The sequence below is a fragment of the Hermetia illucens genome, chromosome 1 (genome assembly GCF_905115235.1).
Source record: "Hermetia illucens chromosome 1, iHerIll2.2.curated.20191125, whole genome shotgun sequence".
NCBI classification, from domain to species: domain Eukaryota; kingdom Metazoa; phylum Arthropoda; class Insecta; order Diptera; family Stratiomyidae; genus Hermetia; species Hermetia illucens.
Genome location: NC_051849.1, coordinates 198,726,745 through 198,751,585, shown reverse-complemented (window position 1 = coordinate 198,751,585; position 24,841 = coordinate 198,726,745). Strand labels below are relative to the sequence as shown.

Below are 24,841 nucleotides of genomic sequence, written 5' to 3'. Positions count from 1 at the left end.
CAGAATCGCCACGCCACCACGTCTGGCCCTGCGCCTCCCGCCCGTAAGCGCACGGCCTGTGAATGTGACAGTTGTTGCGTACGGAATCGAGCAAACGCGGCAGAGCAACAAAAACGCCTACTTGTTTGCGTTTCGGAGTGTCGTCGCCGTCGTCTGTCATCTAAATTTAAATCGCGCAAAGTACATTTTTAATCCGCACCCGCCCGAATTGAAGATTTTATTCGCACCAGCGTCCATCCGAGACCGTTAACGAGAAAGACCAGAAGACGTCAAGCAGACGAGATTAGCCGTGCTCAAGACGATTCTAGCGTTCCAGACGTGTAAACGGCCATCTTAGCAGGTGAGGATCTTTTCGTTCGACTTCTTTTTTTCCTTGTTCTTAGCCACACATTCCGCTCGTAATTGTTTACTACCCGATGCGGCCGCGTTGATCGACAATCAATGTAGTGAATTCCAGGAGTTTAATCGCCCCGGGACGCGGTCAGTCGACTTGTTGCTTAGTGTGTTGTTTTGATACCTAATAGAGTCAATCGAGAAGAAATTAAGTCATCATCTCGCTAAAATATCTGGTGATCACATCGGTGAGCGCGAAAATCTGGCCGCCTCGCCTTGGTCGCGTGAAAATCTCCAAATTTAGCCAGACTTTCTGAAAAGTTTGAAATGCCAACAGTGAATAGCGTACTTGCTGGTCAGGCGGGAATACCGTCCTGCGCGGTCTCTGGAGGTTCTTAAACCACAAAGCGCGTCAGTTTCAAAACCTAATACCCGCAAAGTACGTGACGAAAGCTCCGTGACCTAATTTCGCATTCAGCATTTCCAAATTTTACATAATTTCATCAGGGGCGCCCAGCGATAAGCTTGCGGGAGCTGCGAATGCGGCCTGATACCGCCCGCTCGGGCGGGCCACCATCGCAGTGCTGCCCCGTCTATTCCACAAAATTCGGGCAAGCTCCCTGCCTGCGCTGACCAGAAATGACAACAGCTGGGAGCTTGACCAGAATTCTTGATTAATTTCGATTTTCTAAGCGACGGCAGACTTACTCGCACTATATCAGCCGCGAGCAGACGAGTGGGTGGAAGAATTAAAATTCACAAAGTTCTAATTTAGTGCTTCCATGCTAATTGCATTATGGAGTTGGGGTTTGGCCCCAATTGCTAGGGCGACTCGGAAACCGCCCAGCGCCAATGAGCCGTTGCTAATTAGCATTTTAACGACCGGTTTGCAGTTTCTTATCGGTGTAAACACAAATATCGGCGTGATAAGATTTGACTGAAACGGCGATAACGCTTGTGATTCACGGAGGTCGTTTTAAACTCGCTGCAAGCTGAGCAGACTAAATGGAATTCGAACACACGTTGCGGGTTAAACCTGAACAATCGCGCATTAGTCTCACTTATGACTTAATATTTGACCGTGATCGCAGATAAGGCAGTAATTCGTAATCATTACATTGGCATGAATAGTTCAGATTTGACTGCATCGGCAATGATGCATGCTAATTGTAATAGAGACTTTTCTTTCGTGGATGTGGTTATACTCATTGCGGTAAAGCGATACTCAGGGCAATCATATCGCCACTGAGGTCGAAACAAAAAATTATCTGCACTTCTATTCGTTTTTATCAAAATTTATAGTGAATTTACGAAACTGATATTATCCCGCTCAACTGATTAGGATCGCTTGCAAAAATAGCCCGTTTATGTCGACTAAGTCAAGGTTTTTAGAAGAAACCTTTGACTATGCAGTTCTTGTGCCTTCTACATATCAAAAATTACTAAAAACAAAAAATAATACGCCTTGGCAGCAGATTCCAGCTGATAAGAAGCACGACGTGTGTTTCATCCAATACTGCACTAATGGTTCCAAGTAGTGAAGCTATCTATTCTGGGGGTTGTAAAAAGCGTTTTATATGCTTTGCTTTTTTCCGTAAAACTTCAACATTAGAGAGGCAGATCACAAAAAAAGATTGAAGTGACGCGCGTTAAGCTGCTAAACGGATGAGTCAGAAAGTTAATATGCTCACCAATGTCTTTACGGGTCCAAATTGTTATGAGATGATTGTGCAACGTATAATTAGAGATACGCTACACCTCTAAGTATCATAATTTACAGTCATCAATGGCGTGGCTGCTGCAAGCAAAGATGGGGTAATTTACAAACTTCGTAAAATGGCAGCCAGTATTGATGGTGCCCTGGTTGTGTTTCTAACGATCAGAGAACGCAGCATAAAAATTATACCATCATTGCCGTGACGCAATATTTAATGAGGTTGCCCTTGAAACATCTTCTCTTCAACAAATGTTGGGTTTCATTCTTAAAAAAAAAACCAAACTATTCAAGAAAAGTCAGTAACAATCCATTCAGTTATTCGTGGCTTGGACGATAGTTTGGTAATTATCTTAATCATCATCATCAACGGCGCAACAACGGATATCCGGTCTAGGCCTGCCCTAATAAAGAACTCCAGCTACCCCGGTTTTACGCCGAGGTCCACCAATTCGATATCCTTAAAAGCTGGCTGGCATCCTGACTTATGCCATTGCTCCATCTCAAGCCTCGTCTTCTTTTTCTACCATAGATATTGCTCTTATAGACTTTCCGGGCTGGATCATCCTCATTCATAGGGATTAAGTCACCCGCCCATCGCAAGCTGTTGAGCCGGATTTTTATCCACAACCAGACGGTCATGATATGGCTGATAGATTTCGTCGTTATGTAGGCTTCGGAATCGTCCATCCTCTTATAGGGGGCCAAAAATTCTTCAGAGGATTCTTCTCTCAAACGCGGCCAAGAGTTCGCAGTTTTTTGCTAAGAACCCAAGTCTCCGAGGAATACATAAAAACTGGCAAGATTACAGTCTTGTACAGTAAAAGCTTTGACCCTATGGTGAGACGTTTCGAGCGAAACAGTTTTTGTAAGCTGAAATAGGCTCTGTTGGCTGCCAACAGACGTGCGCGGATTTCATCGTCGTAGTTGTTATCTGTTGTGATTTTCGACCCTAGATAGGAGAAATTTCCAACTGTCTCAAAGTTGTAGTCTCCTACTTTCATTGTTTTCGTTTGATCAGTGCGATTCGATGTTGTTCGCTCTTTTGGCTCTGGCGCTGACGTTGTTACCATATACTTCGCCTTGCCTTCGTTAATATGCAGCCCAAGATCTCGCGCCGCCTGCTCAATCTGGATGAAGGTAGACTGTACATGTCCAGTAGTGGGGTTGGACTTGAAGAGGATGGTGCCTCTCGCATTCACATCGGCATCGCGAATCACTTTCTCCAGGGCCAGGTTGAAAAGGACGCATGATAGGGAATCCCCCTGTCGTAGAGCGTTGTTGATGTTGAATGATCTCGAGAGTGATCCTGCTGCTTTTATCTGGCCTCGCACATTGGTCAGGGTCAGCCTAGTCAGTCTTATCAATTTCGTTGGGATACCGAATTCTCTCATGGCCGTGTTCAGTTTTACCCTGGCTATGCTGTCATAGGTGGCTTTAAAGTCGATGAACAGATGGTGCAACTGTTGTCCATATTCCAACAGTTTTTCCATCGCTTGCCGCAGAGAGAAAATCTGATTTGCCTGGAGTGAAGCCTCTTTGGTATGGGCCAAGGATGTTCTGGGCGTATGGGGCTATCCGACCTGGCGAGATAGAGAAGAATATCTTATAGATGGTACTCAGCAACGTGATACCTCTATAATTGCTGCACTGCGTGATATCCCCCTTTTTATATATGAGACAGATGATGCCTCGTTGCCAGTCGTCAGGCATTGATTCGCTGTCCCACACTTTGAGCATCATTTGATAAACCATTTGGTGTAATTGGTCGCCTCCATACATAACCAATTCGGCTGTAATTCCATCCATTCCATGCAAAGCCTTTCGCTTATATTTTCAAAGCCAATAACAGCCGGTTTCATTCTTCGGCTGACTAAAAAACCTACTCCGAGCACATGGTTTACTTGATGGCCGCTATAATATATGGTGTAGCGGCTCTTCTCCAGGAAACCGGTCCCTGTCTATCGCATCTCTTGTTACACTGTTACATCAGCCTTATATTGGGACATGCTATCAGCTAGCTGCTCAGCAGTATTCGGTCTGCACAGGGAGCGCACGTTAATAACAATAAGCAAATCGTTAACCCGGTGCCGTTGCAGGGTACGTCGTTGTAAATTCCATCCTGTCCGAGGATCCTTCCGTGACTTCGTAACATCGGTTTTCCGTGTAGGGTTGTGAGCCCTACCCAATCCCCAAACTGGAGGACCAGTTGGTACATTTTGTCCCGTTTTTAGACTTTCAGAACTCCCAGCGATCACCACGTGGAGGTGGAGATAGGGCTTGGTAGTAGAGCTGTTGGTGTTGGTTCAGCAGACGTTCCCAGGTTTTATGCTCCATCGTGGGTACCAATCCATGTTTCGCCCTGGGAGTATATACCTTTTGACCGCCAATCATACAGTAAATTAAAGAGAAGACTATTGTTAATTATTATTCCCAAGTTGTTACAATTTCAGGAACTACAATGGGGCAGAACATAGCTATTCTCACCGATAGCCAAGCAGCGATCAAGGCACTTAGGTCCAACCAGGTGAACTCTAAACTGGTATGGGAATGCCTTGAGAGACTGAATACACTCGGCTCGTCCAACAAGGTCTGGATACTTTGGGTTCCAGGCCATGCTGGGCTGGAAGGCAATGAGGCAGCGGATGAACTAGCCAAGAAGGGAGCAGGGATGCCTTTATACGGGCCAGAACCCTTCTGTGGAATCGGAAACGGTTTCATGGCTATGAATCTAAGAAACGAAGAAAAACGGCTGAGGGAACTATATTGGGCGGGCCTACCAGGGATGGAGCAGTCCAGGGTGCTTATTGGGGGATACGAACCCATGCGCACAAAGGATTGCTTAAACCTCACCAAAAAGAACCTCCGAATCATAGTGGGAATTCTCACTGGTCATTGTCGGCTGAACTACCACCTAGGGAAGCTAGGGATATCTACGGACACTGCCTGCAGGTTCTGTGAGGAGGAGGACGAAACCTCTATGCACGTCCTGGGACAGTGTCCAGCACTTGTGCAAAGCAGGTCGATACATCTGGGAGAACACTTAATACCAGATGCAAAGCTGAAACTTCTGGAAGTGGGGAACATACTAAAGTTCCTAACGGTTACTGGCCTGCTTGAGATACTATGATCAACAGGTACACTATAACCAGTAAAAGGGGCACAATAGTTCTTCAAGGACGCGGTGCGACTTTCCCTTAACAAAATAATAATACAATTTCAGCAGATGTCGGATTTTACCTAATACTAACACTAAGTGCCAAGCATTTATGCTCGGACAATCCTATCTACTTAAAAGATGAAGGGGACCTGGTGGTGGTGGCCGGTGGTAGTTTAGTGGGAGAATCCGTCGAAAACTCTCCGTAACATCGAACACGTATGCAAAATGGTGTGTTTTTGCATGGTTTGAATCAGACTACGTGAGGGTCTCAGGATATCAAGGGAAGCCCGGAGGGATTTAAGGAAAAATACCTGTTGCTGACTATATTATGGGAACTACAATCACTTTCTCGAGCCGCCAAATTTCTCTTTCCGTCCTTGCCTAAGTTCGTCCTCACTATTGACACATTGTTCATACGTAAAGTGCTCGTGAAACCTAAAGAGATGATGGTCCGCCGGAGAAATGTTGCGACTATGCGGTGGATTAATAAGAAGTTTTCAGCTCATTCATAGAAAGCTAGTAGTATAAATAAACTTCTGAAACAGAATGCAAGGTGTGTTACCATCATATGACTGCCCAATCCCAAAGCCAATTTCAATGTATTTTATTGTGGACATGAAAATCTTTAATGTGTTGCTAACCCATAATTTTCAAACATGAAAGCTAGGTTTTCCCCACCAAACACTTAATCAATACATTGGTGGATAGCCTTTTAATATTTCCGCGATCTTTCGCCCACAATTAATTCGTGAAACGAGAAATTTTACAAGTCGATTTTCAAGTCGGAAACACGTACTTGCTCTCAAAAGGCTTATGAGGCTAGATGCCAATGCAATGCCACATGAGGACAAGGAGCTTGATGCCACTTGAAGTATTAACAGCGCTGGATCTGCTTTCGCTGTTTTGTCGAAAATCTGGATATGCAACGATTTCAACACAAACAAGTTGAAATTGTTCCCAATGTTTTCTCTGCAGTGCTATATGAAAGTAGCACATGGAAAGTGGCCGCCACTGTTGCTCGGAAGCATTAAAATTTCATTAACTTTAAATGTCTGCGTTGTCATCAGGGTTCATGAGCCTAACATAATTACAAAAAGAATTTCGCCGGTGTAGGGGTCAGATGCTTTTATAGGTGTTGGTAGGTCAAAAGGCGATAATAACAGTGGATATATCATATATTGAGGTAGATTTGCAGTGACAATAGTGGTTTGGCGATGTTTAAAAGACCATCTTGAGTGGCCGGAGAGAACCAAAAGGGGAGAGTTATCCCAAAAACCTAAAAATATGGCAGTGAAGGTCAGCCCGCAAATATTGAAATTCCATCGAAGCGCTCCTTCCATCGTCACGTCTGTTATCAAAATGTACTGCACGAGTTGAGGCAGGCGGATATTGAGCAGCCTCATGCACTAAGTGTGTGTTCGGGTTCGAGTCTCGGAGTGCAGATAATCGCTCTCGAACCGATCCTTCAATTCGTGAAGCGTCCGTCGTCCTTGCATCCTGCGTGGAAAGATCAACCCAACCCACAGGATCCTCGTGGCCTCATGCCACCGTCAGCTCAGCAGAGCTAGACCTGGAGAGAACGCGGAAGGAAGGCGGCGTTTGTCACGTGGAAAATGATTTCGTTGATATGACATTTGTATAAATCGCTGGAATCAAAACGATCAGCAAGAGAGAATGAACGATTTCTTAGCTCAGGAAAATCAGCACAAAAGAAGAAAAGCGGATATAATTAAAGAGAAAAAAATATGTATGAAATGGAAAACTATTATAAATAACTAACAAGGCAAAAAAAAATGATAAATTCGGATAAAATACGAAAAGAAATGAGATAAATAAAAGAATCAAATAATTAAAAAAGCCAAAATATAATCAAACATAAAAAAAAAAATCTTGAGGACTCCTCCGTCCTTAAATTTTCCAATTCTCTATTTTCAACTCCCGCAAAACTCATGGATGGCCAAAATGCTGTTTCACATAGAGGTAGGAAAGGATACTCCACAGAAGCTCGGACGGCAATCCCTTTTACGGCGGCAAAGGCATGTCGATCCGGAAAATTCCGGATGGCAATCACCTACGAGACATTAAGCCTTAAAGACAAACATAAGAAACGAACAGCTCTTGTGGTGTACTACCGACAATAGGGCAGGAAACTACAAGGTGGGAAGGAAAATTGACACTTAGAACACTTGCTTCTGGGGAAAAAAGGCGTGAAACACAAAACTTGAAAGATGACGTCAAGTGCACGTGGAGGCTAGCCGGGAACAATGTTGAGAATTTTTTCTTTCTCTATCCGACACACCAAAACAAAGTTGCGAGCCTCAATGGGCTATTTTCCACTAATTCAAGTAACTAGAACCTAGGTAATGTTGGGCCTGAACCTAGAAAATGTTTTGCCCCACGTTGGGCGCCATTTTTAATGACATAAGTGGATTGTCGATCATCCTAAGTGGCCGGAGGAGACGATGGAGAGGAGAGCTATCCCAAAAAAACCTAAAAAGACGGCGAAATTGACCGAGCTAAATCTGAAAATCAAAAAAGGACGCTTCGAACCAGAAGGCCGCGCCTCACAATACATCTGAGCGAGGGGAAGCATTGATCGAGGATATTATCCATCGTGAATCCTCCTTTTCGATCGCGGCACTCGGGTTCGGAATTTTACGGCTCCACACGCGCGGTCGTGCCGTCTTTTTTATTTTTATTTGCATGTGAATTTTGTGCAATCACACGTGAGGGATCCAAGTGCTCAAAGGACCCCCCCCCCCCCACATATTCTGGAGCCTGGTTAGCCAATAGGCGTGCAAGCACGTGTCGACGGAGTACTTCGATCGAATTTCACAGCCAATTTCATCATCTTTTTAGGTTTTTTTTGGATAGGTCTCTCTTCTTGGTCGTCTCCGACCACTTAACATGGTTTTTTAACCATCGACAATTCACTTATATCATTACAACGGGGTATGCCATTCAATGGAACCCACCATCCCAAGGTAGTTGACCGGTAAGATATAGGAATTTATGGCATAATTACATAATTTGTGCCTTCTTTCCGGCATTTCTCGGCTCAATCCTTTGAACCTTTTTGAGGCGCCTTCTCCATTATTAGATTTATCATCAAAGCATCTAATTCACCTAACATATACCATTGTATCAAGGGAAGATTGAAACATCTAAACATGCGTTACCATTTTTCAGCCGTCGTAACACGACACGAAATGCATATTTCCTCCTATTTCATTGGAGAAATTCCGAGGTTATTTTGCATTGTTTTAAATCCAACGGATGCGAGGCTGATGCACTCCACTTCGAAATTTATTGAATGGGAATTTCAAGTTGGCTTCCTTAAAATTATCGGCCGGCCTGAATATTTCTTCTTCCGTGTTACAGTGTCATTTTTCATTGCATCTCACAATAACTTGGTGAAGTCAATGTATCCAAGTGAAATGGCAAACCTTTTAACGAATTGCTTGTCTTCGACAAGACTTCTATATATTCCCTGATTGAAAGAATATTATTTACAATCTCACGAAATGTCATCACAGTGTTTGGACATGAATTTAGGGACGATAAAGGTGTTTTTGGACGTCTAAAAGGGGAACATCAGGATGAGTACTTTTGTCTTCCATTTTCATGCTTTTCTCCCTCAAAGACTTTCAAGTCGACGGAATGCGATTATCAGTAAATGACGTTTATCGAGACTACATAATGAAACACTTTTAAATATGTTTGCCAATAATTTCAATAAAATAATAAAATTTAGGAAACTATCTATTACTAAATTAAATTAATTTCACCCCATCCAGAATTGTGTCAATTGGGAAAGTTCATTAAAATTCATCCTCCTTCTTAAACCGCGGTTTGAAATAACATAATTGTTAGCAGAATAGCAAGTCACTGCACGGATAACAGAAGAAGTTGGCTGGATAAAATCCATTCAAAGGTGAATTAAATATCGCCCAACTACTCTTTGAAATAGATGGGAAATTATCACGTGTTCGCTTGATTTAATCATTCATATTGAATGAAGGCAGTTTACCCGTTCTGTTGGTTACTGCATATGCAAACATGTATTGCTTTCCGAATATGTTGCAAGTCGCTGGTTGAGTTCGAATTTAGTGTTAAATATCGATGGCACACGTGATTTCATATATTCTTTGGTGAAAGGATATTGTTCGTTTAATTGTAAGTTCCTCCACTAGTTAAAGACACAGCATATGCATAAGTACTTGGTAGGGGGAGAGTCAATACACCCTTACCAACTACAATCAACAACTATAGTGAGAAAGTACAGAGAATTGCTTGAAATTGCAAGAAACTTTCGCGATACTATTAAGTATTTGTATGTCATTCCTTGATCCTTGCTACACGGGGGCACTTTGTTATTGCAAGGTGTACTTTAGTGACCGAGAGTGATGCATTTCAAAATACCAACCTATATGTTTAGTAGAGCATTTAGAATTTTTCCTACTATCTTGGAGGTATAGAGTTTAATGACGTGATTTGACTTTAATTGAATTTTGAAAGATTTATCTATATCCTATGCTGAAAACGAAACAAGTTGCAAACTGTTCTCCTACTTATCTCATTCAGGTCAAAATGGCGGACGCAGGATTCCCTACACAACACACAACAACCACAACTGCCACGACAACAGCAGAAATACGATATGATGTGTCATACATTAGAACACTTCCTGGTCTAACGAAATGCATCTGCATTGTGAGTATTCCCACTGTGTCTACATAACAAATTATAGATATGACCTAATATTTTTGGCTAAAATTTCGCAGGTTCTTAATCTTCTTGGTTTCATATGTATCCAAGTTAGTTCATTCAGTTATCATTCTCGCGGAAGTTACTTCAGTTCAATTGCCATGACTGGATTTTGGCTCACAGGCATTTTGCTGTTCTTCTACATCTTTCATGTCTGTCAGAGGTTCTACAAAATACCATGGCTGAAAATTGAAATGATATATTGCGCGCTTTGGACCATTTTGTACCTGATTGCAGCCTCGCTTGCAGCAGCATTTGGAACAGAAGCCTATTCAGCAGCAGCGGTAATCCATTATTCTCATTCTTAGAATAACCTTAACCCAATGCCATGTTCTGAGCATTCTTATTTTCGTGGATATTATATCTTTACAGTTCTTCGGTTATTGTGCAATGGTTGCGTATGGATACGATGCGTTCCAAAAGTTCAAAGCTGTTAGGGAGGGAATCGTCGTTCAAGAAACGCGTACCACACAACAAACAACAGTAACTATTGCATAAGTCAGCGAATTTGAAAAACTAGAAAACACCGAACGATAATTATCAGTAGCAATTCCCCGGTGATCGCTGAATACCATACAATGCCTTGCTGCTAAATAGTTACTCATACACAGCGATTCGCATTTTGATATTTATTTTTCTTCAATTCGAAAATGAAAGACGACACGCTGAAGTTGTTCAGCTATCGTAAACGTGTTCAAGCTTGAAGCTATAATTTTATTCCTTATTTTTTTTTTTTCCTTTTTTATTTAGTGATAGTTACCACTATTTCGCATCGCTAATCACTGTACAAAGTTTTAAACAAAAACTGAATTTTAAATTAAGTTTTTTTTTATCTGGAATTACTGGAGAGAGGGTTCATCTTTTCAATCCCAGTGATTGCAACATGGAAAATGACCCTTTCTCAATGCACTCCAAAGAATTGAAAGGAAACGCTACTAGACTTTGCGACTCTCAGATTGATCTTCTAACTATTGTTAATCGCTTAAACAAATTGTTTACAATGCAAAATACTCTAGTTAATGTGTTACGCATACAAACAAACAAATCATTTTATCCTATTCAAAGAATAAGAATGTAAAAGTCATATCAATATTGCAAGTTTATTATACAACTTAATATACACTCCGTTATTTTTTATATTAACACACAAATAATAAACACAAAGAAATGGAACAATTGAAAAATATACGCATTTACTGTTATATTTAATACAGATTTCTATTTATCGAGTACACATATATGTACACATGCGCTTTTGTCCGCAACAAAAAAGTTTTGATATGTAAAATTTTGTTAAAATTGTTGTTTACATAAACTATATAAACTGGAAAATGAATTGTTAAGACAGAAAAGTGCTCGAATTTTTTGATGTACATTTTCAAATATAAACAACTATACAGAAAGAATATAATGGTATTGCGCCCGAAATAAAAATTCTACTTAAAAAATTAATCTTGTTATTTTATTCAAAGCGAGCCTTAATCCATCACCAATACACAATAGCAAATTGGGAAAAATTAATTCTTTTTCAGCCTTTGAACCATCCAGCGTGGGTTGACTTTTTGTGATTTGATTCTCCAATTCTGACGTCATTTTGGATGTAATCATAAATCATTATGCCTCTGATCCGACACATCTTGATTCAGTTCATCTTCAACAAATGACATGGGATAAACGAGTTTGGGGAACGCAATCAGGGAGACGAGCATGTAGTCGATTTTGCGAATGCTTCAATTTCCTACATTTTATAGTGGGAACAGTAAAAAAAATCGGCTATATTCTCATAAAACGTCGACATTTTACCACCAACAATGATAGCGAAGCTGTTCCCTACGAGGCCATCGCACATCAAAATCGGTCGTTGACTACCGTCGTGCGGATCATCCCACCGACAGCATGAGGAACGCAGTGGTTCACCGCGTATTGAATGGAGATGATTTCGTGGGAAGAAAGAAGAAATTATCTCACTTACCCCATTACCAACTATTACGAATGTGGAAGAATCGTGGAAGCAAGTTAAAGACACGATCCACAAAACGACCTATGCAACCTTCGGGGTCACCAAGCCAGTTAAGCGGTACATCAACCGAGATACTTGGCTATGACTATGTTCAAGTGAAGGTCCGTGAAAAGAAATGCCTCTAACACAAGTTTTTTTAAGAGAATGTCAGCCGAAAAGCAAAGAAAGTGATCGCAGGAACCCGAGCGGTACATTACAAAGACCTATGTGATAAACTGGACACTTTGAATGGCGAAAGAGGTCTGTATGGACTTGCCGCGTTAAAGGCAAGAATGGCCGCGGCGGATAGACGACGAGAATATTTCCGGCAGATTTTAACTGAAGACTTTTTTTATCCTCCACTTCCACAATCATTGCCGAAATGGCAACTGAAATCGAGGAGTAACAGGACTAGACAGCATCGCATCTGAGATCTGGAAGGCAAAGAGCAGGAAACCAACACTGTAGCTCAGTGAGTTTTTCAATCGGGTTATTGAGACGGGTAGAACACCATCTGACGGGCAAGAAGGTACCACAGTTCCAATACGGAAAAAGAAAGGTAGTTCAGCAGAATGGAAGAATACTGAAATACTAATGCAAAAATACAGTGAGAAGCATCGTTCTATTGACATTGAATTTTTGGATTTAGAGATGCTCGCATTCCTACTCTACTGTTCTGTACCAAATGTCCTTCGGGAACCCACTCGTCGGCCATCTTGGGAGAGTGGATTCCACTGAATGGCGTAGTGCGCAATGTAATTGTCGCCCTTCCTTAATGTGTGGCTTATTCACTGCCACTTACTTTTTTCGATCAGAGTGCGTACGATTGGCAGGCCTAAACCTTCCAAGTTCTCCAATTGAGATAGTGTCAGACCAGCGCACTCCTATGACGCAGACGGGTATTGACGAAAGCTTGGAGCTCTTGGGTAACAGTAGAGGTCACCTAAGGCCAGAAGAACTAGTGTGCTGGGTAAAATTGCTCTACCTCGGTCTGAAAAGCGAAGTCGGAACTGTGGCATGTATATGAAAACCGCTTCATGTCTCTGCCGGTATTCATCATCTTTATTTTTGTTAAGGACACTGTCACATGGGATCTTTGGTTGAGAGTACCGATCCAAAGTACTTAAATCACTCATTTCTATGCAGCTGTCATTGAAAGTGATCGCATCCCGTATCCCCTTACGTATTTCTCCGTCCAACGCAAGTCAATTTGCTATTTCCTGTGTACATTTCCCTATCTTAGCCCTTCACTTACACGATAAATTCTTCGACAGCTTACCGAAGAGCCTATTATAGAAACTCTTACGCTCGAAACATTTCAACGTAGGGTCGAAGCTACTGCACAAAACAATAATCTTACCAGTCCTCGCGTATTCCTCAGACGCTTCTTAGCAAAAAAAATTGTGAACTCTTGGTCGCGTCTAAACAATAATCCTCCGAAGAATTTGCCCTCTGAGTTGAGACCTAAGAATTGAATGTATTCTTAGTCTTGAATGAAAAGGGCAGATTGTTTTTTTATTAGGGACAATTCTGGTATATTTGATCACATATACCAATATTTCGGGAGCTGTTGTTGCTCCCTTCCTAAGCAAAACTATTAACGTAATACACGCCGCGCGGTTACTCATGGAAAAACACCGTGAGAAGCATCGACCTTTTTACAGTGCATTTCTGGATCTAGAGAAAACGTTTGACCGCGTGTCACATGAACTAATCTGATATGCTTTACGACGACACCTAGTATCAGAAGAACTCGTGCCCTGGATTTAATTGCTCTACTATGACCCAAAAAGTAAAGTTTGAAGTGTGGTGGGTGTATCAAAACCGCTTTGTGTCTTAGTGAGTCTTCCACACTGGTCAAATATTCGTTTCTGGAAGATCAGATCAAATGATATAGAAGGTGTTGAGAACTTGGTCACACGTAAATGGAGAGAGGAGGGGGACCCAGTTGATTGGCGTCCGGGCTGAGTTCAGTTCTTCGAAGTTCGCATTACGATAGGAAGGTTAGAGAAGACAAGGTCAAGAATGCGATCTAAGTGGTTTCGAAAAAGGTTAAACTGGAGGGCGCCACAGATGTACATGAAAGTGGATAGAGGAAGAGAAGGATGGGTCGAGTTATTAGGGAGGGAGGGAAGGGCAGGAGTAATGGGCCAGGAGAGCATAGGAAGATTAAAGTCGCCACAGAGGATGAAAGGAAGTGAGGGGAAACAAAACGATTAGGACCTCTGATAATCTGTCGAAAAAATCCTCGTACAGAGAAGGCGGACTTAGGCAGGGAAAATATACACACGATATGATGAAGGGACATACGTTTGGCGGAAAGACACGTATGGTGATAGAATCGTAGGAGGAGGAAAAGATAATTTCGGCACGGAGAGGGGACTTAACAGCTATTGGGGAACTTCCACCGGTTGTCTTACTTAGCGCAGCGTAATCTAAACTCCTGACACCCAGCCAGGTTTTAGAAATGCAGATGATATGATGTTGGAATGCTAAGGCACACAGTTTAAAATTCGACAACTTGGTCCTTAGACCCCTTAAATTTTGATAAAAGAGTGTATAGTTATCGGAATCATTCAAGTTCGGCGAGGCAGGTGGGCGGGCCGGAAATTTTCACAAAGCTTAATCCGGCGAAGATGTTACGTTGGACCACAATCACATCCAGAGTGAGGATATTTTCGATCGTGAAAAAATTCGATGGTATGACCAAGCAACCATAGCTTGATACGCTGGATGGTGATTTGAAAGCCTCGCAACTGCATCCAGATCAGACCTTTGACAGAACAAAATGACGCAACCGACCAAGATGAGCCAACCCTGTTTCTGAACGGAACAAAGGCTGAAGATGAAGAAAATTGGAGGCTTATCTGTCTATTCCCTCACGTCGCAAAGATAATAGCTAAGATAACCTTAAAACGCATCAAAGAACATCTCGACGGTTTGACAGAGAGCGGTGCTGTATCGAGGGAAAATCTCAGAGAGAGAAGAGTCCAAAGCAGGGTCTTTCAGGGTCGCATCTGGTGGCCGAAATTATTTCTTTTTGTTATCAGTGAAGTTCTTCAAGCAGTCTTGTCCGGAGGACGTGGGGAAGGTTAATGGACCATGGCGCCATTCCTTCAAACACCCCAACTACGCTGATGACTCTCTAATCGAGTCATGGACCTTGGCCAAATAACTCTGGATTTGGAAACAGAAGTAAGTTGAGTTGAACTGATGATAATCAGTTACCCAAGAGAGCCTTTAAAATTTGATAGGTAGTTTGAGTAAGCGTTCCTAATTAAGGTGTTCTTGGACAAACGTAGGAAATTTTACAAGATGAATTGCATTGCCTGTGCGACAATATTTTAGCCAAGACCGGTGTTTGTTCATGATTGCTATGAGAATTAAAAATGTAAGAGTGATTGGTTTGGGTAGAACGAGCGGACCAGCAGAGGTCGTACATTTAATTGAAGGCCCGGGTATTTAGTTGAGAGAACATTCGCCAGCGTATCAAGAAATTCTTCCAATAAGGACGATGAACAAGAACATGAAAAATTAACACAGGAAAATAGTAAACGGGATACAGTTCAAAGGTGAAATGCGAGCAGTGATTATCTTATAGGGGCAGGTACCTAACAAGGTAATAGGTTACCAGGAATTTGCAGAAGTGCTTAGTCCTGGAGCCCCTCATATTTTGGGAGTATAATGTGAACGAAATTAAGCGCGCTACCGAGGACGGCGATCCCATCGGCAACGCCTGACGGCCAAAAAGACGCAGCTTCAATCCATTGAGATCGTGTGGGTATTTGTTTTAAATGGTGCAATAACTTGGCCGTTAGGTTCGTTACCCTCATTAAAAACCATCTCTCGCTCTCAGGCGTTTTGAACTTTTAAGATAGAACCGGATAAAACTCATACACCTAACAAGAATCTAAAACCTGAATAACAAAATAAATTCCAACAGATAATAAAAACTAAGGTGACTTCCATGAAAATATTTTATTAAAGCCTCAACAAAAGGCGAAATAATAAATATGAAATAACAAAAAAGTACTCCATTCGGTGTACCAGTTCGGCACTTTTTCCTTACATCTTAATGCACTACTAAAATGAGTTCTTCATCATAAAACTACAAAAGAACCATAAGTCTTATAAATATACGTGGAATCAGTCACTGCTGGTATTTTAGTCACGCCTTTCTCAGCAACTCGTTTGAGCCATACGAATAGCCATCACGCGGGCATTGACGAATTAGCGGATCTTCCATGTATGTCCGTTGGTATCGCGACCGCATAATACCCCGTACGTCATTAATGGATATATCCAGGTCCTTGAATGCATTCAAGAGGAAAACGGCTATGACTACTATGAAAAACCCACATAGGTCGCCAACGACATCCTGCGCCTCCATATTTCGCCATTCCTTGAACAAAATAGCAGAAGCCATGATGACAAGGGTTGTGAACATTACATAATAGACAGGCGTGACAATGCTGGTATTGAAAATATCCAAAGCTTTGTTCAAGTAGTTCATCTGAATAGCGATGCAAACGGCCGTGGCCATTATCAGCAGCCAAGGTAGCCAGGTCGAGAAATCGTTGGACCTGCCCGATAATGTGTCTCGAATGGTGAGCCCCAAGGCCTTACAGAACATCACCGTCAAGCTCCCGATTGCTGAGCAGAGCGTTATATAGACTATCACATTCACGTGGCCATACCTGGGTCCGACATAGAAGGCAATAAAAGCGGACACTGAAACTATCACCATAAGATATGTGACGAAGGAAGAGTCTTGAAACTTTTCAACTAAAACGTTCAAGTCTTCGACTTCCGCTTCCTTCGGGGAATGTAAAACTATCACCGTTGACCCAAGAATGCACAGCAAGCAGCCCAACTTTCCAAGTAGGTTCAGTCTCTCTTTCAGAAATTTAGATGCCATTATTGCGGAAATGATTACACTGAGGGCTCCAAGCGGTGTTACTAGCGAGGCTGGCGCAAAGGCGTAGGCGGCGAAATTTGCTGCTTCGCCAATTCCCACTGAAACGATCAAAAATTTAATACTTTTATTATCAAATTAGTGATAGTCAGATTTTCTGAAAATTTATGAAGTGATAAGATCCGAGGGTCATTACATCTCGTGAGAAACTTACTCGTGAGTAATCCTGCCCACCAGATCCACTCCTTCAAATATCCATAGCCGCCAGCTCCAGCTCGAACCTCGCCAATCCTACTCAGCCTGATCAGGGCCACTTTCTTTATAATGAAACTCGACCCAATAAACAGGCTCGAGGACACCGCCAGCCCGAGTCCAATGTAGAATTCACGCTGCGTCAGCTGCTGCGATAGAGATATTTCTGTTGTGGAACCCATCGTAAGAGCACAAACTTGTATTCGATGTATTAACTTAAATTTCGCGTGAGATTAATGCTAAATATTATTCCCTGGGCCAAATGATGCATCGCCCCGCTGACATTTGAACCTCAAGTGACAATTGGGACGATGGGGCTGACTAATATTTGAAAGAACTGATAACAGGGAATCTGCTACAATTTGAGGTACAATGGGTAATGCAGTTCGCCCGAAGTATATATCGAAGCGCTGTTGATAGGTAAACAAAGTATTTTGGCGAAAGGCTCCTGTTAATCGGAACAAAAATTGTTCATGAAGTTTTTACGAAATAACGTTCCAGACTTCATTCAAAACACACTGTAGTTTTCACCTTTTTAATGAATTTAGATGAGCATATGTGCGACGTCGATCTTCTTGGAAAATTGGAATCCATAATTGTGATTAAAGGGGCCGAATGATGTTCATGTATAATAATAATAATTGTTGGCGCAACAATGCATATTGGATCAGGGCCTTGAAGTGTGTTAGAACACTCCATTCAAGACCGTAACGGTGCACTACTGTAGGAGGCAATCTGGTCAGCATTGCGTTTGCTCGAGATTATTACCCTACGCTTGCCTTTCGCAGTTTGCTCTGGATAGATACGACCATGTTGTTGATCGCATCCCAGTCTTCCTGACATACTAACATTCTTCGCACCAGATTCTCTGGTACGAGCCCCTCTCCTAAAGTCTCCTCTAGGTCCTTCCTTTCATCCACGAACCTTGGACAGTGCAAGAATACATGCTTTGGGTCCTCTGGGACTTCATTGCAGTTTGGACAATCGGGTGAGGTATTTAGTTTAAACCTGAACAGGTACTGGCGATATCCTCCATTGCCCGTGAGAAACTGAGTAAGATTATAATTAATCTCACCATGCCGTCTCTCCAACCACTCCTTGATGGCAGGGATGAGCCTGTATGTCCACCGACCCTTTACCGAGCGTTCCCAACGCTCTTGCCATCTATTTAGAGATCTCTCCCTTTCGGCGTTCTTCGTGTGCGATAAAAGAGAGATAGACTTCGCATTATATATATTAGTCATCTCATCTGCCAAGGTGTCAATGGGCCTCATTCCAGAGATGACGAATGCTGCATCATCTGAGACAGTTCTGAATGCCGAGCACACCCTTAGGGCTGTTCTTCTGTAGACTGAACTCAGTTTGTTAGCGTTAAATGCAACCTGCAATGCCTTTCCCCAAACTGGAGCTGCATAGAGCAGGATCGAACACACTACCGTAGCTATAAGTAACCTGGAAGCATGCCGTGGCCCTCCCACATTCGACATCATTCTTGCCAGGGCCACACTTGCAGTGGATGCTTTGTAATAAACATACTGCACGTGTTGCTTACAGTTAAGCTTGCCGTCTATTATCACTCCCAAGTATCTGATGGCAGTCTTAGAAGTGATGATATGATTCCCAATTTGAATACGGGCAAAATTTCTTTTACGGCACTTGGTGATGAGGACCGCTTCCGTTTTTTCATCCGCAAGTGTCAGACCAGAACTCTCTAGCCAACCCTTAACAGCACTGATCGCTTCGCATGAGTATAACTCAGCATCTTCGACGTGTTTTGCGACCACAACCAGCGCTATATCGTCGGCGTAGCCCACCACCGTGGCTTCCTCCGGAAGAGGAAGATTAAGTACATCGTTGTACATGATGTTCCACAGCAGTGGGCCCAGTACGGAGCCCTGTGGGACGTCATCGGTGTCATACCAAAGCCTCCGATCTTGTAAATAGCTGCAAGATAGGCGGGAATACCAATCTTCGCCAGAGATTCCCGCATTAGGTTCCAATTGGTCGAATTGAAGGCATTTCTCACATTCAGGGTCACTACTATGCAATATTTGCTAGTATTGCCCTTTCCGTGGATTGCATGTTCGGCCAAGCCAGTAACCATTTTGATGGCATCAATGGTCGATCTGGCTTTATGGAACCCATACTGTCGATCTGAGAGACCTCCCTGGCTTTCAACAACCGGAAGTAATCTATTATAGATTACTCGCTCTAGCATTTTGCCCACAGGGTCCAAAAGGACTACCCCCAAAAAAGAAGAGCTTGGGGTATCAAGCATTGAAGCCAAGGTTGATCTTTTGCAACAAGGTATTCGCTAAAAAGCAGGGACGAGGAAGGGTACGTCTGAGGGCACTATATCAGACGTAAGGAAGCAAAGATGCCTCAGTGGCGCAGGTGCCAAAAGATACCTGCGATATCTGAAGGAAGGCCTGAAATCAGAAAAAGCCCTTAGGAAGGCTCGGGGCAGACCTAAGAAAGCGGGCAGCGGCGGAAATCAGCCCACAAGATGGAAATGCTGCCAAGAAACCTAAACCAGCCCAAGAAAGGGGGACACCTCATGGCGATAAACGGTGAAGGCAAGAGCTAGAAGACCTACTATTAACTATGCTAATACGGTAAAGAGCATTTCCCTCGTCATAGTGCCGAAAATATTGTCGTAGCAAATACTCACTCGTGAGGAGCAGGAAATAATTGAGATGTGCGAGGAATGAAATAAGGAGGTCGCGTTTAGCAGCATTGCGGAGGACTGGCTTAGGACTGTAGTCCCTAAGATACCAGAATGAAAGCGATACTGTTGATATGTGCAAGGAATGATATATCAGGGGCACATATGGTGATATGTCTGGAAAGGTGAGTGGTTAGAGCACAAGGCTGTCGTACGGAAGGTTGCGGTTCAAATCTCACTGTTGGCAGTGGAATTTGTATTGTGATTTGACGTCGGATACCAGTCGACTCAGCTGTGAATGAGTACCTGAGTCAAATCAGCTTAATAATCTCAGGCGAGCGCAATACTGGGTACTGTAATCCTGTAGTGTACCGTTACAGTCTTGAATGAAAAATTCTAACACACTTCAAGGCCCTGATCCAATTGTATTGCTGCGTCAAAGATTATTACTATTATTATTACAGCCACAGCGATTGAGACGGGAAAGCTTTTACACCTCCTCATCACTCAAAGCATGGATTTCCATATACGGTTAAGGATACTTTTTAGAAGCAAGGGATAGAGGAAAGACAAACTCCTCACGGTCAACGTAGATGACCGATCCCTGGCGGTAATTAAACGTTGTAACCGTCTCCTCAATTACAGATTTGGTAGCATACCTGTGCACGTGCACAGAAACTAAGGAAGGATACTTCGGGGAACGCATTACGTGAAAAGCTTACCGAGGTCCCCGAAGGAATCGTAGAGGCGCTAGAGACTGAAAGGATGAGACCGAGCAGGGAAGTGGACCTGCTGCCCACAGAAGAGGAGAAGCCTAACGACTTTGATCTAGTCCTAGCCCAGGTAAACCTCCACCATGAAAAAACTGCATCTATAGTAATTGCGAACGCAGGTTCCAAGGATAACATTGGAATAGTTCCGGCTCAAGAGCTTTGCGTGCACCGGTGGCAGATTCGCAGTCTGCAAGGAGAAAGTGTGCAGGTAATTTGGGATTTCTCTTTTGAAAAACCAAGGGGTTGCAACATTCTCAAAAGGAACTTATGATAAGGTCTTTTAGAGTTTCTAACTGGTTACCGATAATCGCAGCTAACAGGGGTCTTGGAGACGGAACATCAATAAATTATCTTCACAACCATCTGAAGAGCGTTTTCATTAGTACGGACATAAATATATTTGGCCCAGGTTACACAAATTCGGAACGACTGAACTACGTCGAACGGAAAAGCCACTTCATAGAAAGAAAAAGGCGCGGAAGTTTACACAAGTCAGCAAAATGAGCCCTTATGCATCTCGATGCTCATATTGAAGCGATGAATTGCTCAACAAACAAAATATCGGCGAGTTAGAAATTCTGCCAAGATGACGGGCTAATGCTGTTACCACCAACCATAAAAGAAACAATCCGTGCAAATTATAGGCTTAAATTCATCAATTGACGCTCAAGAACTCAACGAATCGATGCATGAGGATAGGCAACTATTGGAATATGGCCATCAGTTGCATCATCTTTTCATCGCCTTCAAAGCTGCCAATGGTGGCACAGCCAGAGTAAAACTGTACACGGTCATGAGAGAATTCGATATCCCGACCGATTTGATACGATTAACTAGGCTGAGCCTGACCAGTGTGGGCGGTTAGATAAAAGCAGCAGGAACACTCTCGGTTTAAGATAAAGGGATGCCCTAATATGCATCCTCTTTAGCCTGGTCCTGGAAAAAGTGATTCGAGATGATGAAGTAAATTCCAGTGGCGTCATCCACTTCAAGTGCTGATGATGTTGAGATACCGAGATATGCAAACTGCCTTCATCCCGGTGGGGCAGGTTACTGTATATTAATAATTGAGTCTGTCAAGAAAAATTGCGAACTCTTAGCCGCCTTTGAGTGAAGAATCCTTCGAAGACTTTGTGTCCCCCTCCATGAGAATGGACAATTCCATAGCCTCTATGACAACTAAATCTACGGGCAATACCATGACCGTCTCGTTGTAGATCAAATCCGTCTCAATAGGTTACGGCGGGCGGGTCATTTAATCTGCACGGATGGTGGCAAATTCTTTCTCAAATAAAGCCAGATAATTTTTTAGATGATGGACCTTACCGCAAAGCCGGATGTCTGGAATTTCTTACTAAATTAGGCCTTGACCGGATATCGATAGCTTTGCCGTTGATGATGATAACTACTTTGAACGTGCTATAAACTCTATAAACTCTTAACAATATTAGAACAGAACATGCCGCCTAACCGAATGGCAGTTATCACAGATGTGGATTTTAAACAAGCACACGGCAACATAGACCGGAAAATGCTGTACAAAATAGTCCCTGCGCTCTAAGAAATATTTGACGAGCAAAAAATTTCCATGTTCATCAGAATGCAAATTTACAATGGGCTGGCAACTTCAAATTCCTGGACAATAGCCGACTACCTAAAAAGATATCCATGGGAAGAATCGAAAAGCTAGGCCAACGAGAAAACCCAAGAAACGCTGGCCGAATTCAATAGACGAAGATAGCGCTTCACTGCTCGTATTCAAAAATCTACTGCGGATGCTGCCATAAAGGGCAGTGGTCGGTTATTACAATATCAGTGCCCTGTCTCGACAAACTCGGTCTTTAGAATAAGGGGAAAGGGTAAAATTCAGGTAGGGGCAGTTAAATGAAATTGCGGAACAGAAACAGTCGTTTTATTGCGGACCTATTGCAACCCACTGCAAGCAGGAACGACAAATACAGCATGACAATGGATGTGGATTTCAAAAACTGATAATGAAATGATCATGCATTGCTATCAGAACCCATCTGATAAGTAAAACCCTTAATTAATTTACACAATAATGTCAATATTGAAATTCAGAACTTGAAATAATTTGCGCCGTGGCTCTTGCCTTATCAAAAAGCTGTATTTAACTGTTATTTTTCCCTCTTACTACCTGAAATGGTATTTATATTAGTGAATGAGGTACATGTTTTTTATGGACGGAAATTCACTGATAATCTGTAGAAAAGGAGTTGCTTACTATATCTAGCAATATAAAACGCTAAAGCTTTTGGATCAGTTAGAATCGACGGCATTTAAAACGCATAGCTTTTCTTTACGGTACATTTATTTATTTCATTACCCACTAAATTGAAACAAAAAATCATAACCTATGTACACCTTCTCAAAATAATTAGATAGACATTTAGCTGGAATATGGTTCTGTCTTAGCAACCGGCATTCGAATGTTCAACATCTGAAACAATCACAATATAAAATATTTTTATATTTAGCCGTATTGAACTATACCTTTGTTGCCTTATTAAATTTAGCCACCACATTATCTTGATCGATGCTGTAGTCGACAAATTTATCGAAGAGATATCCGTGCTTCATGCATTCTATTAGTACGCGATCTTCACCAATGTCAAGTATGATTTCTTCGGCAGTAATCTGTAAGAAAAAAAAATCGTAGTATCTAGTTTGAGGTCACAACAGGGCAGAAGTACTTATAAGTTACTAAAAATTCAATTCAAATCGATTCTTTGAAAAACCCAGTGCCCGTGATACGAAATATTTCTCTCGGTGCATCGGTGTGTAATGATCATGGTTTTGCGAGAGTGCTCAAAAGACCCCTTCGAGTTCACTTTCGTTAACCTTGGGTGATGAAGCTACACCTTACTACGGAAATTGCCGAATAACCTTACACACATACCCGGATTAGGCATCGTAGGGACATAACACCTAAGTACCAGGTGAACCAGTCTTTTCCATTTTTTAAAAACCGTTAATGTAAGCAATCGATTTGTAATCTTTCTGGTAACTTGTGAATAACGTGCCAATAGAATTACTTGTTGTTGGTAGCACACAAGTGCCACACTTCTACTCAGTTTTTGTTCCATCGTCGGAAGAGACCAAGTCTGATGAGTAAGTTGCATGGGGTAGCAATTTTCAGTCATCTGTTGTCCAGCATGACCTACCAGCATGATCTGTTATTCTTAATAATTATCTGTTATTTTTAATAATCGGGTTGAATTCTGACCATTGGCAGACTCAAAGCGATTATTTATTGTCAGTAGGTAAGTTTCGAACGATTTCTACAGCCCATAATACATCACATCGGTCTACTCCCACAAAACACAGAGGATGGTCTTTAACCAAAATAATTTGGCCGTGCAATGAACGTTAACTGTTGTCGTGATCAATCCATGATTCGAAGAGAATTTTTATTTATTGGCTCACATCTTTTATTTGAATTCGCAAATACTATATTTCGGAATACAACCCTTCATTAGAGTGCTCTTTTTATACGCATGTCCTTGTGGCGCGGCAGGATCTGCAGCATTCGAAATTTATTTCGGATGTTGCGGATGCGGACGGGTAGATGGCGCTGAACGTGGAAACTCTCCACTCACGCGTTTTCAGAACGCACCGGGTAAGTGGAGAGCCAGCGGTAAAAAAGTGCCGTTGGTTGGGACAGTAAGGACCGCATGGAAATAAGTCGGTCTCTTCTGTTCCCAACCGCGACACGGAACACTTCAGCGCGATCATTAAAAAAATATTGTAATCAAAAAAGGCTCCATCGGTCAGTCTCCTACAAGTGCGGAAAAAGACTATTACTAAAGTTGTTCGTTATTTTCTTATACCGTTTTTGATATTAAGACTGAATGTACAGAGACTGAATTGGAAGTGTTATTTCATTGATTTGATATTATATCTAGTCATAAATATGTGGACATTTAAAATTTTTATTACTAAAGTGGTGACCCCGATAAAGAACAAGTAACAAGTTATCCGCCATCGCCGCCATTGGTGAAGTTCTATTGACGACAAAATTCGTCCGAGCAACACGGCAGAAATAGAACTTTCAAACGCCTTTCACACACCGGACCAGCCATCATTGCCACGAGATTCCGACAATCTTTGTAGGAAATACTATCCGCGCTTCAGAAGTGTTCCCAATGTGTGTGTGCGGATTAAGGGCGTAAAAATCTGACGACGTTCGTCAACAAAAAGAAAGTGTCGACGAGATCTCCACATTGAATTCCTGTAAACGCC

At 42.3% G+C, this 24,841-nt stretch overlaps 3 protein-coding genes across 6 annotated transcripts in view; 1 reads left to right on the top strand and 2 right to left on the bottom strand.

Moving 5' to 3' along the window:
* On the top strand, nt 1-11,426 carry LOC119660263 (plasmolipin). Of its 3 annotated transcripts, none has more exons than XM_038068732.1 (4): nt 1-340; nt 9,792-9,920; nt 9,992-10,258; nt 10,347-11,426. In XM_038068732.1, the coding sequence occupies exons 2-4, from the start codon at nt 9,798-9,800 to the stop codon at nt 10,470-10,472; spliced, it is 516 nt and encodes a 171-aa protein (XP_037924660.1). In that variant the 5' UTR covers nt 1-340; nt 9,792-9,797; the 3' UTR covers nt 10,473-11,426. The 3 variants fall into 3 exon arrangements, with proteins under 3 accessions (XP_037924660.1, XP_037924670.1, XP_037924652.1); XM_038068742.1 differs by lacking the exon at nt 1-340 and adding an exon at nt 590-772; XM_038068724.1 differs by lacking the exon at nt 1-340 and adding an exon at nt 9,539-9,679.
* Nucleotides 11,427-15,936: 4,510 nt separating this feature from the next.
* LOC119646236 (magnesium transporter NIPA2) lies at nt 15,937-17,470 on the bottom strand. The gene is made up of 2 exons (XM_038046626.1): nt 17,103-17,470; nt 15,937-16,989 (listed from the first exon to the last, which is right to left on the bottom strand). The coding sequence occupies exons 1-2, from the start codon at nt 17,320-17,322 to the stop codon at nt 16,142-16,144; spliced, it is 1,068 nt and encodes a 355-aa protein (XP_037902554.1). The 5' UTR covers nt 17,323-17,470; the 3' UTR covers nt 15,937-16,141.
* A 5,422-nt stretch (nt 17,471-22,892) lies between these two features.
* The window catches only part of LOC119658550 (PIH1 domain-containing protein 1), a 52,561-nt gene continuing 50,612 nt past the window's right edge, over nt 22,893-24,841 (bottom strand). For both annotated transcript variants that reach the window (XM_038066009.1, XM_038066010.1), the window contains 2 exons: nt 23,093-23,236; nt 22,893-23,039 (listed from right to left, as the gene is read on the bottom strand). In XM_038066009.1, the coding sequence (XP_037921937.1) occupies nt 22,989-23,039; nt 23,093-23,236 (195 nt within the window). In that variant the 3' untranslated portion in view covers nt 22,893-22,988. The remainder of the gene's footprint in view (nt 23,040-23,092; nt 23,237-24,841) is intronic.